This window comes from Callorhinchus milii, unplaced genomic scaffold (genome assembly GCF_018977255.1).
Source record: "Callorhinchus milii isolate IMCB2004 unplaced genomic scaffold, IMCB_Cmil_1.0 Scaffold1, whole genome shotgun sequence".
NCBI classification, from domain to species: Eukaryota; Metazoa; Chordata; class Chondrichthyes; order Chimaeriformes; family Callorhinchidae; genus Callorhinchus; species Callorhinchus milii.
The window spans coordinates 23,396,136-23,412,166 of record NW_024704742.1 but is presented as its reverse complement, the minus strand read 5'-3'; the positions used below and the strand labels follow the sequence as shown (position 1 = coordinate 23,412,166).

The following is a 16,031-nucleotide window of genomic DNA, read 5'->3' as shown; positions in this document are numbered from 1 at the left end:
TACACAGAACCGTTCAGATCTTATCAGTCTCCTCAAGCAGGCTATGAATGTGCTGAACTCTACAATGCATTCCAGTAATCTTATAGGAGGATTGCATATACTGTGTGTGTGTGTATGTTAGAACATTTAGTGAAATAAAAAATTCAATATTACTGCAGCTCACCTTGTGGTAGGATTGAATTACAGAATTCACTTATGGGAGTCCGGTGGCAAACATTGTCCACACTGCCACCAAGTAAAAACAACCCTGAAGCTGAATAAACTGCTGCATGGCTTCTGTCTATATATGGAGAATAATACAGGTTAAAATGTGTTTCAAGAATGTAATTCATTTGTGTTTCAGACCACATTGATAAACTATTCATTCGTTGACTATCCTGTTTAATAACGTCATCTGACCCTCTTGCTGTGCCATCAACACATGCCAGCTTCTGTGCTGTCTTGCATATATGAAGCTCCTAGTTTTTTTTTATTGTGCATTGAATAAACACAAGATTTAGAAGATTTATCAAAGGCTAATTGGTTGACAGAGATGTAGGGGAATTTTATTGAGAGGGAGTTGAATGGTCAGCAAAATCTATAGTTAGTTTTTTTTAAGCGTCTCTTTACTCATAGTGCAGTATTCAGAGTTTCTAGCAGTCATCCATTACCTTCTAATATAGATTTTAACCTTTTTAGTTTTGATTCCCTGGTAAATCCTCACAACCTATTCTCGATATGCAGCACACTGTCTTTATTGGCTCTGCAAATTACACTTTTACCAAAGAAATCCCAAAAGATTTTGTTTTTACTTCAGAAAGGTTTGCAAAATGCTTGATTAGAAAAAAAACAGCATAGAAATGAAGTTGCAGAAATGAAACCATCTACCAGCCTCTTTTAGTCACATCAGCAAAGACACAAAGTTTAACAGAAATCGCTGCTGTAAAAATTTGATGCAGACACAGCAGCTTGAAGTAATGGCCAACATATCATTTTCCTGGAAATTAGAAAATAGTTCAGATAAGATTTGAATATAATTTACAGAATATAATTTTACTACATCTGAATCATTTTAATTTCTACATGTTAAGGTTTATAAACAGATTTTGTTACTGTGCTCACTGCTATCTTCCTGTGAGTTGGTTATCAATTGTTCTTTGAAATTGTCAGAATTTAAGTTTTAAGCACTATACCCTCATGAGATCTGATTTAGTAATTTAAAACATTTGATGTGAGAAATTGAATTTTGAGGTTTCCATTGTTTGTTTAGCATTGCAGCTCTGCTGATATTGTATATCCCTTAACCTGGAGCACTGATGTATTCCTGTTATTAAACCACTACCTTGTGCAAAAACAACTTGATTGTAAGAACAATTTATGGTGAATTAATTGGATGGAGGAAACGTACAAAGAAATGTATTGCGGAAATTGTGTCACAGTTTCATCAAGTGCGTTTTGGCAGCACTGGGGCAGATCCCATGTCACAATGGTACGTGCTCTCATTAAAAGCCAGATTTGTGTGAACGCTCATTAAATTGATGAACTCATTTGCTGATGGGAAATGACATCCCTGATTGTAAAGAAATGCATATGGAGTACAGAGAGGCTAGGCTCCAGTAGTAGATAAAGATGCAGCTACTTCAGCACCAAGCCACTGATCTGTAACACTGGAGTTCTTTGCTTTATAAAAATGTGGCATAATGAGTGAAAGACTGTTGTATGTAATGAAGCAGCATGTACCAATATTGTTTAACCTTCTGACCAATTATCTGTTCAACGCTCTGAAGATGGCAAATTGTGAAAACGTCTTGCCTCGTGCATTTTGTTATTTCTACAACTGTCAGAGTCTCTTGAGCCTTCACTGTATGTATTGATGTTTTGTGCAGAGCAGCTTAAAAGGGCACAGAACATTTGAGTTTCAAAATGCAAATGTTCAGCAGTCAAAAGCTTCTCTAAATCCCAAGCAATCTTCTCATTATACTTGCATGTTCTTGACCAGTCTCCACCAGTTGTTATAACTTGCATTCAGATCTACTTTTGTAACTTTTTACAAAATAAGACAGAATACTGTACTTTATTTTATTTGCCTGGAGGACTAATGAAAGCAGTCTTTTCATCTTAAAATGATTCTACTGGATAATACTTTTTTTAAAACAAAATATGAACTCCACCTGTCCTTACAACCTTCTGCTGGATTAACAATAGAAACAGTTTTGATTTATCCGGCATTGTTAAATGTTGGTGGTACAATACTATTCACTTTTGCTAATCATTTAACATGGGTGATAAATTCACAAAGGCTGCAAGATAGATTCCACAGCACTGTTTGTTTAGTAATACTGAAGATTTTGGGAGATGACAAGATTACTGTCTTGCAATAAACTGGCCTAAGCTTGTGTTTTGATATCAACAGATACAATAGCACTTGGATGATTTTAATAAGCAGCTATGGAAATGCTCACTTCAAATGTCACCATCGATAATCTTCACCCTCATGAAACAAATTGGTTTTTTGGTTTTGGGCTAATGTGCCTTTGACAAAAGAGAAAATTAGGTGATTGAAGCTCAATTTGTAACATGTTATTAACCATTTCCGCATGAATAGATCAGTAAAAGGATAATGGATGAGGGTTTTATTATTACCTTTCTAGTAAAATGAAGTGGTATAAAAGATAAGGTGATGAGATTAATGAACATAAGGAAGAGGTGCAATCAATCAAAATCCAACAGGGAGATGAGATGACAGTATTTTAGATTTAAGAGATCCTTTGGAAGGTAACTCTGGAGGGACTTGCATACTTATCTAAACTTCATTTGTATAGGCCCTGCTACCTTGTCTGACAAACCTTATCAGCTTCCTTTCCTCATAGAAATGCAAATAAAGTGCAGCTCTTGTGGCAGTCACTTCTTGAGGCTATTTTCCTCTAAACAGGGTTTCAAATGGAAGTGCATCGCAAAGAGGGAAGTCCCAGCTAGCAGCGTCTTAAATTATTTACGGGCCTGGGGCTCTGAGGTGCATCCGTCCAGTACAAATATTACATTACAAAATAAGAATTTCAGACTGTCATAAATCTGTTTGCTGTAGCAGCACTGAATAAAATAGTTTTGGTCGTTCTAGAGACATCAATTTGCCAGTCAGTGCTTCATGTATCAAAGGGTGTTCTTAAGGGAGCCCGTGAAAATATCAATATCGTGGTTAATATAAATGAAATTAATTTTTAAAGCTGGGCTAAAGGTTGACACCTGAAAAATTGCATTACTTTACAGAAGAGAAATTTCTGTCTTAGAGTGAAATTTGAGGTCAAAGGGGCAAGTAATTTTCACAATCTTCAATGAAACCAGTGAAATATGAACTTCATTGTCACTGGGCCTCTAAGCGATAAGATAAAATGACTTGATATATCATTTTTTGCTGGTTTATCATCTCTAGCAGTAATTGAAAGAGAAAACATACGATTTTTGTTTTTAAAAAAAAGTGGTTGAGTAATGAGAAAATAGGTCATCGTGCTTTTAATTTTTTTGAAAAAATTCTGTCATTGAACTGTCTGGAACAATGGGAGTAAATTAAAATAATTACTCTGATAAATTGAGTTTGTAGCCTAATTATAAATTTGCTGTGAATATTTAGCCCTTAAGCTGTGCCCAGGGAGTTATTAACTCATTTTCCACAGACCCACTTTATAACTCAAAATGCCAAAGAGATTTTACTACAGTACTTTCAATGGAAGCTGAGACCCAAGATATCTTTCCATATGCCAGAAGTATTGGCAATATAGATTTTCTTTATGTTATTCTACTTTAATTGCTATTTTTATTGTGCAACATATTTCACTAATTGATAATTTGTATCATACCATCTGTAAAACTCATGGTATTTAATTGGTCTGACACAGCATGCCAATTCTACCAGGAGAGTATATAGCTCACAAATGCTTTTGGAGTCTTTTCTTCAGGATGGGGGAAGAGGAGGGGAAAAGGCTGAATAAACTACTTAGTGGTTGATTATCCTCAGAGGATACATATCTGGCTGTTTATTGGCACGTCCCTAAGTAGTAGATTGTTAGAGCATGGATGTAAAGTGGAGTCAGGAAATGCATATCTATAACTAAAATAATTTATAAGTTGCTTAATACATTATTTACCGACATGTATGTTTTTTCATTTAACCTTACTTAAACTCAGAAAATGTTTCAAAGAAGGTGTTTTTCTTCTTCATACCTGACCTTCCTTTGATTAACTTTTGAACTTTGGAATGTGTTTTGCGAACAGTTAGTACAATTTTGGATTCAATGGGGAAACAATTTCTTTTCTTGGTCCGACTTCGTAAAAGGTAGTTAGTATTCCTTTTAAAAAAAACTTCAAATTCCTCCACATTTTCCTCCCAACATTATGAAAAGTTTCAACTTCCTACTTAATTCTACTTAAAGCGCTTTGAGACGTCTTGAAGGTGTGATAAGGTGCTATGTATAACGCAAGGATTATGATTATTATTCATAAGAAAAGTTTGAGGCTTAAGATGCTTAACTGCTCATTTGTGTTTGTGTGTTGGGGGGTGGAGGGAATTAGATTGAATTAAAAATCCTTAAACTTTGAGAAGCTTTGGCCAGTTGAGGAATGCCTTGTAAAGGAATTCTATCTGAGGAAAATCAGCAACTTTTATTTATTACTTTTAGCAGTTTGCACTGATGTGTATTTTATTGTTCAGCTTCAGTTGAGTAAAGCCATGCAAGCAGTCTGTCATCTCACCAAGGTAATTCTCGTAGATAAAAGCATGCACACGCTCATTTGAAAGCTCGAAAAAAGTTGCAGGAAAAATGTTTCCCTTTGCTGCACCTTTCAAACGGTTATCTTATACATGCCATTGCAGAGCTAAGGCAGTGATGCAGTTTCTATGGCAACTGGTTCAGTGGAGGCAGAGGCCGTCATCTGGGGTACTGTCAGTGAGAGAGTGCCAGAGACCAGAAAGTCCCGACGATGGGCTGCTTCTACCTAATCCAGTTTTAATTGAACTCCAGAGACTTTGATCTGAAGCTGCAGATCAGGCAGATACTATTCCAGAGAGGAATCAGACTTGCTTAGCCAGGCCTCAGCTGCTCCTCACTACTGTCACCTTGTTTTAATGAGTACTTTAAGAAACTCTTATCATGAGCCTTCTTCTCCTGTTAGTCCGATTTGAATATTTTTGATTAATGCTCCCTTCTACACAGTGGCAGAAAAGTGGCCCAATCCGGTTGTCCCTTAACACCTTCATAATTAGGCTTTAAAATAAAAGGCAAAACTGGAGCAACAAAGACACAAAGTGGTTTCAGGCTAAGGATAGGATTAGTTTGAATTGTGAAGGCAGACTAAGCATCTGTGTCTGTCAGATGAGATGACAGGCATTGTAACAAGTTACTCTGACAACCACTAATTCCATGGAGAGATTATACCGAGTTCATTTGCAGTTTTTTGTTTAGGTTTAGCTGACAAAATGATACTTAACCTTTTACATAGGCAATGTATTGCTTTGAACGTTTCTGTATATGGGATTAAAAGGTTTTGATCGGTTTAAGAACTTATTCTCTTTCATTCCTCCAAGAGTTTTTTTTATAAAGAAAAAAGCATTTTAGAAGCTTTTACTTAAAAGAGAAGGCGCCATTTTGAAAGACTAAATGTTAAAAGTGAAGCTGGTTAAAGCTTTAAAACTATCAGCTGCATTTCTTTACAATAAGAAATTAAGCATTGAATTCAAATCTTGGTGGTAATCCATGTACATTATAGTGAGCCAATCTGGTACTAGTATTACTGGAAACATTGGATGTTTTAATATATATTCAGCTGTTGTTCATTTTGTTTCTGGGTTGGAATCTTGTACGCTACTGAAAGCAATATAACTGCCCCTGAGCTGTTTTTATTTTGCATTAGTTGACCCATAAAGTATAGATATTAGTTCTGAAATATTGCATGTACAAGCAGCCTCAATGGTATAGATGAATCCGAGTATCCCTTTGGGTACTGAGAAAGTATTTCTACTTTTAATTAGTAATTGTAATGTTACTTTTCTGCCATATATGGGACCAGGGCATTGACTTATAAAGAATTTAATGACTTCATCACCCTGTAATTTTAGACTCATTGTAGAATCAGCCCAGTAAAATATTTAATACAAATGTTACATATCCTCTGCAACAGTACGGGTATACTATTTCGGCCAGAGTAACTTAGTTTGTGAGTTTTTTGAAGTTTGTGGTTTGTATCTCAACATGCCAGTTTGACAGTGGTTAGTACGTTTCATATGTGTTTCCAAGGAAGGCCTATCAGCCAATCTGTATATTTTCCAAAAAAATTTCCTTCCGTAGATTCATAAATCTGTTAGACTGTGCTTTTATAATAATTATATAATAATCCTTGCATTGGATATAGCCCCTGATCACGTCGTTGAAACGTCTCAAAGCGCTTCACAGAATATACTTTAGTGAATTAACTGTATATTTTGTGGGTGAATTATTTATTAAACTATTTATTGCTTTTAAATAGTAATAAGAAAAGAGTTCAAAACAGAATAATTTTGTATGTCTTTTGTCCCTTACTGGACTAACAATTTGTTTTCATTTTTGTTCCTAGATTTTGGCATATACAGAGGGACTTCACGGGAAATGGCTATTCAGCGAAATCCGTGCTGTCTTCTCCAGACGCTATCTGCTGCAAAACACTGCACTGGAAATTTTTATTGCCAATCGAAGTAAGTCCAGCGCAAAAAGATCTTGATAGATTGCGTGCATTGATGCTTTTTCGGTTGGTCCACTTCACCTGAAGTGTTCATAATATATAAAGGAATTATGACATTTATACATTATAAGCTGGGTTTACAGAACTCTTGGAGAAATTTAAAATGTTATGTGGATACTATGTTCGCGTGAAGCAAATTGTAACTGTGCAGCAAATCATCTTTTCCATGGAAGAAGCAACTTAATATTTTTAGCCAAGCTACAATATGTAGATGCTGTGTCTGTTTCCAGATCATTTCATTTATTGATTGTTATTAATTTAGGTTCCATCTGCCTTGTGGTTCAGGTGGATTTAAAGGGACTGCCCACCCATTGATATTTCAGAGATAAGTCTTTCTTCCATGTAGCTGCCTTCTATACCATCCTTATTCAAATTTACTCCCAAAAGCAAATAAATTGAATACTCATCTGATTTTTTTATGGGAAATTGCTCTTTCAGAGAAACATTCCTAACACTATAGGCTGAATAGACACTTTCTATGCTGTAGATTTCTATGGTTTCTGTGCTGTTGCAGATTAGCTATCATGTTTGACCATATAATATTCATTTTCATTTCTTACAATTTTATTCTATAACACTTTGAACAATTTATTTTATGTGAAAGGTGGTATAAGTTATTGTTAATTATTATACATTGTTATATGTCATTACACTATTGTACGTATATCAACATTTTTCAGTAATTTTTGCTTTGGATACGATGCTTCAATTTGCTTCTCCTGTCTCCTATAATAATTGTAACCAGCAGAGTTGTCTCTTTGTAATATGGTTATTCATAAGGCAAATGGAGTATGTGAAACTGTACAAAATGCATTATCAAGATTAGATTTTTTTAACAAGGAATTGGGCTTCTGTTTATGAACTTCAAGATAGCAAAACGAATCATTGGCACATATATGCTACTAATCACTTCCTATAGTCTATTTAATATTGTTTCACAGACCATGTTTTTGTTCCTTACCTGCTCAGATTTGAGTTTTTAAGCTAAATGCAAGTAACAATAAGAATATGCTTGTGTTGCACTAATATCACACCAAGCATGATAGGCTGGAAGACATCCAAAATGAAACATTTGTAACCAAACTCTCCATTTAAGAAATGATGATAAATCTGTTGACCGAGCAAGAGTTAAAACTGTGACACATTCTTCCACAGAATCATCAAACTATAGACAATTCCAGCTTTGTGATGATATCCATGCAGCAAAGTTTGTTTAATTCCGTGGATGTGTTTGCAGCAGGAAATCTTTTTTGGGAATGGATTTCAGCAGAGAAACGGAAATAACCCGTTGCCCATTGAAAACTGTGATTTATGTGTAGACAAAGGGGCTTGCAATTCTGCATCTGTTATATATCTAATTGCAAAGAGATGTTCTATTAAACAAAAAATACAATATAAATCACAGGAGGTGATGTCATGTTAAAAAATGTTCTTTTATTGTTTGTTTCTTTGGCAGCTGCTGTCATGTTCAACTTCCCAGACACAGCGACAGTAAAGAAAGTTGTTCACTGTTTACCCCGTGTTGGAGTCGGCACAGGTTTTGGGCTACCCCAAACCAGGTAAGCAGCTGTATTGTTCTGAATGCATATTTACTCTGTGTTCCAGTTGTCTCCAACTACAACTTATGTTTCAATTTTTGTTTTCACATCGTTTACATATTTTTTTGGCAAATGTGGAGCAATGAGTTGGATCATTGCTTTCTTTTAGCTGCAGAATGAAATTTGAGTTCAGCTCTTCAGTCTGTAAAAGTTCATAACCAGGATATTCTGTGTGTTCCTACTTTGCTACTCCCAAAAAGGAACTGAGAACACAAAACCCCAAACTGGCGTTGTTTTTGTTGCTTTTCTAAAAAAAAAACATGTTTCATTCATTAAAATGCACCGTGCATTTATTTTTTCATACATTGTATTAATGCCAAATCCATAAATCAATGCTAAAATGGCACTGCAATGTGTCAGCTTGGCCTTGTTGAACTAATTGAACTAGTGCAGCTGTGAAACTGAGCAAACTGCCTTTCTAAAGTTAAGAAGAATGCGAATCATGCCATATGACAATATCCAGTTGCTGTCAACTATAATTTTTCTCAGGCCCCATTCTGTTTGTGTTGAATATTTTCAGATGCCATGGGAGAGACTATTAAAATTGTGTTGGAGAAAGTTAACCAGAATAATTAAAACCATGGAAATGTTCAGTGATTTTCTAGTTGTATTGTTTCATCTGGTTCATTTACACTATAGCTTCACATTTGTTGTGAATTTGCAGCTGATTATCAATGAAACTTTCAGAGCAAATTAGGCTCGGGCCTTGGCTCTGAGTAAAAGCTTTGAACTCTTACTAGTGGATTTCAAGTAACCAAATTGGGAGATTTGTATCAGCTTGATCGAAAAAGTCCAGTATCGTTTTCATTTGACATAAAACCAGGAAATGCACAATGTTGAATCAGTATTTGATAGGTAAATAGAGGCTAATATTTTGAGTGTGACCTTTCACCAGACAGAACTGTTTTAAATTCATTTCTATAGTGGGGGGGAGGTAGTACACACGTCATGTTGGTGTTTTAATGATTCATGAAGTGGACATGGACAGAGGTGAGTGTGAATGCTGCTCAATCGTGTTCAATTTGGATCATCCTGCTCCAAGCTGTTGATGATGGTGTGTAAATGTAGCTATAAGGTAAGTCTAGTGAATGTTTGTTGGCTTTAATTGCTTTGAAGTGTCATTTTGTGTACAATTTGCTAACGGTGATTAATTTTCCATGTTCAAAAGGTACAAGAAGGCAAAATTATAATTTATCTCTCACTTTAATATTTGCTTACTGGAAAATTGAATTGCAATTTGCTATTTAAATCTTTGAAACTGTAAAATGACTTTAGAAGAATGAAGACACAAATTAATGTTCCTTATGTTATTGCTTATGGTTCAAGAAATAAGAAAAAACGAATGTTTGGATTATTTATGATTCTCTGACCTGCAGACGAATTTCCCTGGCCAACTCTCGGCAGCTTTTTAAGGCGTCCAATATGATGCAACGTTGGCAGCGCAGAGAGATATCTAACTTCGAGTACCTCATGTTCCTCAACACAGTAGCTGGTAAAGAAATACTGAAGCTTCTATTACAAATGATGATCTATGTAAATGATGGGCTAAGAATGGTTGGAATTAGACACAAGCGTGAGCGTAAAGTATGTAAGAAAGGTTCAAAACCATTGTGTATTACTGCTGCAAAATTCAATCTGAATTGAATTTAGCTGATGTTCTGATTAGTTCTGAAAGCAATCAGCCAGTATATTTTGTAAAATAAGGGAGGGGGATGGAAGAAATGGCCGTAAGAAATATTATATTATAAGGATGTCCAAAAATAGTTCAATTTCCACTGCTATTTCCACTTCTGGGAAAAGAAGGCCTGTTTTTCCTTCTATTTCTTGTTTAAAGCATAACAGTGCTCATAACTTCCATTTGAGGAGTAGAAGGATCTTCTCCTTTCTGCTTTACTCTCCTTCATGGTTGCTCCATATTCAGTCTGTATCTGTGCACTCTGCATAACCATTTCCTCAAAGTCTCCATTGGCATTTTCATTTGAATAAATTGCCTGCTGAATCCTTTTTCCTTTCAAGATTAAATCTGCCACTCTTTTCAAACAATTAAAACACAAAATATTGCGTTGAATTTGAAAAAATTCTGCCCATAATTTAACAAAAATGTAAAGCACTTTTGTGTAAATGTGGGTGAGCTCATACTCTGTTAAAGGCAGTTGCATCAACTCACTGGTTAGAAGAGAAGAGATGCTTTGACAGTTCTTAACCATGTTCCTGAGGGAGGAAAGCTGACATTTCATCGGCATCATTCCATTGAAGTGCACCTCCTTTCAGCTGATGCATTTAACACTGTTGTGTTGACTAACACTCAGACATTATTAAATATTAACTGTTGAAGTTTAGAAGAGTGTATCCTGCTGATGTGGTGGTCTAGCTCCTCACTCATATGGAAGTGAGTGGCTTTGAAGAAAAATAGGAGGAAATGGAGCAGTTTAATTAAGTATGGTTATGATGTACATTATGCTATCATAAATTATTTCTTTTAACCAAAAATTGCCACATAGAGGCAATTCAGTCCCTTGTGTCTAATCTCTTACTATATATTTACAATTATTACTTTGTCCTATTTTGCTGCTTTGCCAAATTATTCAGATTTTTTTTTAAAAAGTACTTTCCGGAAACTTTAATACAAGACCACGACCAAATGGTGGGGGCAAGATCCTTCATCAGGCTTTCTGCTCTCACAAAGCTTTCAAATTGAAAATATTAAGCTAAGCATTTTTAATTGACTCAAAACGCTTATTAACTATTAAGCTACGATCAAGCCTGATGATTTAAACTCGTGAGAAGCAGCAACATAGTCTTCATCAACGAAATTATTTTATTTAGATTGACTTCTATCTTAACTTTGCTATTAAGAACAGTTAGAAAAGATTTTGTTGGATTGATGTTTTACTATACAACGGTATTTGAAATTGTGGCTTTCCGTCAATTATAGAAAATATCCACAGCATCCTCAGAGAAAATATTCTCTGCTTTAGGCTATATTTTTCTTTTTCTCCTTTAAATTCCATTTCTTACCACAACTGAGCAAGAAGTCAACTTAGTACTAGTTCTCTGCTAATGCTGCATTATGCCCAATTACTTACCAATTGAAAATTGTGGAAATATTTGCCAAAAATTACAGGGCATTTAACAAATTTTGCGGAAAATTGCGGAGAGTTGATTGGTGCTATTGAGGTACATTTTACTGCCAACCTACATTTTTTTCGCTTTATTGCTAAAAACGAAACATGAGGAAATAACACATATTAGATTGATGCAATTTTTAAAAAATTATTTATTTAACAAAAGCCAGGTGTCCCATTTGGAGGTGGGGGCGAGGACGACGACACCATCCCAGGCCCGGGAGGCCTGGAGATCTGCCAAAAAGCAGACACTCAGGACCACTGTCCCAACTGCGGGGCTACAGGAGCTCACCGCCTCCTGACTCGCAGAACCCAGCACCGACAAGAGCCCAGAGAGAGAGAGAGAGATGCACACGCCCACAGAGACACACACAACTCACAGACGCAGAGAGAGACGCACACATTCACACTCCTAGACACACATACAGATAGAGGAAAAAGAGAGACATACTGACACAAACACTCACACACACAAAGAGGAGAAGGAGACACACACTCACAAACACATTGAGAGAGAGAGACACACACACTCACAAACACATAGAGAGAGAGAGCGACACACACACACACATTCACTTAGACACAGACACAGAGAGACACCCAGACAATTTCAACAGCAGGGCCTCCCAGTGGAGAGAATCCCATTTCCCGCTTGCGCCGCACCTTGCATGTGTGTCCGGAGCTGCCCCACCCACAGTGATTTCAGATAAAGAGCCCTAGAGGCCTGGGGCCAGAAACTACATTTTTTTAGCAGGTTTGTAGTGGAGGGGTTTATAGTGGATTCCGCTGGAAAAAACTTTGGCTGGAGCATTCCCACCTTCAGAAAAATGTGTGCCCTCACTACACTTTCAGCCAGATTTCCCAAGATCAGGTACTCACTGTGTTCATTTCTGTCTGAATTTGTCACCACTTGGCGCTGTGCCACTTGGGCAGCAGGATAAATTTTGGTTGTAACATGCTTTCTTTAATTTACCTGACCTCTCTGCTTATATATTAGAAATTAGTTATATAGTGCTGTCTACTTCTTGATCATCTTGGAATATTATGCTCCCCAGATTCATATCTGACCTGTAAATGAAATGTTAATGTTTTTTCTGTTGAGGGCGGACTTACAGTGACTTGAATCAGTATCCCGTTTTCCCTTGGGTCATAACTAATTATGAATCGGAAGAGCTGGATCTGACGCTACCCAGCAACTTCAGAGATTTGTCTAAGGTAATGTCTCTTTATTCTTATATGCTGCTCTATTGAAATTTTTAAATCGAGTGCTTAGTTACAGTCATTGAGAAGAAATCAAGAAACATAGGAAAAAGAGCTCAGTTCTTTTAATTCTAACAAGTTGAACGTTTTCAGCAGGTTTAACATGTGACTGAATAAAAAAAAATCACTTGAACAGGTTAACTTGAGTGCATTGCATTGGATTCAAAAAGCTGTTGGTAGTATTTGTGTTTTAGGCATTTGTACATACTTCAACTATTATGTTGCATTTCAGTGGTGAAAATAAGCCATCATAAAAAACACTATTGGGTGTAGTTGATATAAAAAAAATTAGGAATGGAAAACATTAGTTTGAATGCTACATGTTATGTGTGGTCCACTAGCTGCCATGTACAAGACCTTCCACCACACTGAAGGCAGATGTTTGTTGAATAGCTGATGAGGAAACTCTGAGGCTTGGGTCAACAGCTGTTGGAAGGTGTTACCTTGGGTCCAGGTTCCTGAACACGTGCTCAGGTATCCAGGACTAGCTACCTACTTTGATTGCTATACAGAGAGGTAAACAGCTGCTGTTGATGGTCTGCACTTCCAACTTGTGAACCACCTGTCAGCAGCCAGGCAGGAGGATGAAGGCAATGCTCTCACGCATTTCATGCTGTTGTGCTGCTCACCAAAAGTCTTGCAGGAATTCCTTGTACCTGCCATCACCCCTGTTCCAATTTGGCTCCCATTAGCCCTGCAAACCAAAGCCTTAGCGATTAGGATGGGCCTAGCTGGACAAACAGCCAGAAGCTTGACACACAGTGCGCACGATGGCAAGCAATGAAATTTTAGCTGGTTAAACTCCAACAGCACTCAACATACACTCTAACTCCCTAATCCTTAGTTCTCACCAACCTTTCTGAATTTAGGAAGCAGGATGCGTACCTCCAGAGAGAGAATGCACACTCCAGTTCAGACATAAATCAAAGTAAGAAGTTCATCAAAAAGCCATAATTTGCTCAGGCTGCCAATTCCAGCATTAAACACACTAAAAACTTTCAATATCTATTATTAAACTAAATGGGCCTATGTTAAACAGCAAGTTTAAGGTCTTATGTTTCAGTAGTGTATTAGATTATTGGCAATACTAAGATTGATAAAATCCAGGCTGCTAAAGTGTAATATTTCATTTCTTGGCCAATTGATTGTTTTGATTTTTGTATTGAGGTTTATACCACAAGTGCTGACATTATCCGATTGCCCTCATTAGCTCATTAACCCATGACCTGGGAAAACAGTGTTGCCTCACCCACATTATTGCACCTGGACAGTTCACTGTTGACCTGCTGCATCTCAGAATTGAGTCTCCTATTACAAAAGCACAACTACTTTCCTCTGCCCTTTCATTGCTTGAATCATTTTACCCACAGCGTTTCCTCTACATTTTGGCTATTACTTTGACTTTACTTACCTCATCTCCATTCATCTAGGTAACATATACAGTACAATACAATTTACATTGATAAATATAACTGCATTAAAAAGAAATGTTTGTTTAGTTATTTGTAAGTTACAATGGGCCTATCTGGACAAACAGCAGGAAGCTTGACACACAGTGCTCACAATGGCAATTTTAGCTGTAATCTTTAGCTGTAGTTTTAGCTAGCCGTATTCAGCAGTACTCCAACTCCCGCTCCCTGAGCCTTGGTTCTCACCCACCTGTACATAATACTTTCTGGATTTAGGTAAGCAGGGCGTACCTCTTGGAGCCATAGGTAATGTCCATTCCAGCCATAGGTAAGTGTCCTTTCCACACATGGATAATCTCCACGCCAGACATAGGGAAATGTTCATGTCAAGGTCCCATACATATCTATGGAACTCTGGGTATTTGGACAAAACAGGCTGATAGTTCCATATATGCATGCATGCAACAGTCATAATCTGTCAGGAACCTCAACTAAAACTACTATACCCCAGGTGCAGATGTATTCCAACATTTTTAATTTAGCTTCATACAATACTATTATATACCAATAAATTGAGAAATTAATATCATAACAATTCAAATAAATTTTTAACTTGCATTGTCTAATGTTTCAAACAGACTTGCAGTTTGTTTGTTAATTCAGTCAAATCAAGCATTTCTCTTGGAAGCTGCCAAGCGCTGTCCCCTCCAGAACTACAAATTGGCCCAAGTCCACTTAAGACTTTGGTTTCAGTCCTGATTAGTAAATTGGCAATGTGAGCGCTTCAGCCAAATCCTATATACCCCCCAAATGGGGTGCATCATGCTCTTTAAATGATCAAGAAATCACAACTAAAAATTAAAGTCTTATTTAAAGCAGCATCGTTATTGGTTAGTGTAGGTGGCGTTGGTTTGAATGTTTGCTTGTTTTAGTCAGCATTTCTTATTCAGTAGCATAGGAAGCTAAGAGAAAAAGGTGCTGACCAGAAGCAGGAATTTTCATACCTCCCATACATTTTCCATATTTCCCAACTTGTGAAACCACCCCACTGTGGACAGGATGGATTCACGAGCCAGCAGAAACACAGTTGTGTAATTCAATTGGGTGCACCCATCCATACAATACTAAATATGGTATTCGTAAGTGAGGCACAGGAAACTTCTAACCCCAGGTGGTGTGCTCAGAGCAGCAAGCTGTTGCTTTTGGTCTGAATTAAATCAGAAGCCTGGTTGGTCCAAATTGCTACACAAATCAGTAGCTGCTAACTAATACGACCAAAGGATTATGCAGTTAAAACATTGTGTGATCAGTTCTCAATGAAATATTTTACACTTGTCTTTCGGGCCTCCTACAAGATGATGAAGTGCCATCTTCTAAGGATGTGAATGCTGCAAGATTTACTTTTATCTCTGATGAGATTTAAATCTTTTATTAAATAAATATTTTGGCAGCAATTGCAGTATTTGCTGTTTTGAGTACTTTGGATAGGGGCTGAATTCAATAATATTAGATTTTCCATTCTAAACTTGGGGGTGTAGAATGGGATATTCAATGTGATATTTATCACATCAGAATTTCTGGTCCAGGCACTGCCAGAGTCGATGAGTTAAATTGATATTTTGTGAACCAGTACTGAAATGTTGCAATCCATTTAATATCTGTGGCTGTCACCTCAAGCTACTTGGGATCTAACTAATCCTTATGAATTGGGGGAAGGGATGTTCGCCAATTATCATTGCCATTAGCAGAAATTCTGATGAAGTGCCAATTATTACCAATGATAATTATCATCTCGAAAGTTCAATTTTTCACCGCATGATCTTAATTGGGTTACACTTTGATTAGATAATGTGTTTGTTCTAGTTTTTAGTAATGAAATACAATTTTTGTGG

At 36.7% G+C, this 16,031-nt stretch overlaps 1 protein-coding gene across 2 annotated transcripts in view; it reads left to right on the top strand.

The window, feature by feature from the left end:
• Nucleotides 1-16,031, top strand: part of lrba (LPS responsive beige-like anchor protein) — a 430,270-nt gene that overhangs the window by 283,867 nt on the left and 130,372 nt on the right. For both annotated transcript variants that reach the window (XM_007904022.2, XM_007904021.2), the window contains 4 exons: nt 6,583-6,700; nt 8,204-8,306; nt 9,722-9,837; nt 12,573-12,685. In XM_007904022.2, coding sequence (XP_007902213.1) covers nt 6,583-6,700; nt 8,204-8,306; nt 9,722-9,837; nt 12,573-12,685 — 450 coding nt within the window. The remainder of the gene's footprint in view (nt 1-6,582; nt 6,701-8,203; nt 8,307-9,721; nt 9,838-12,572; nt 12,686-16,031) is intronic.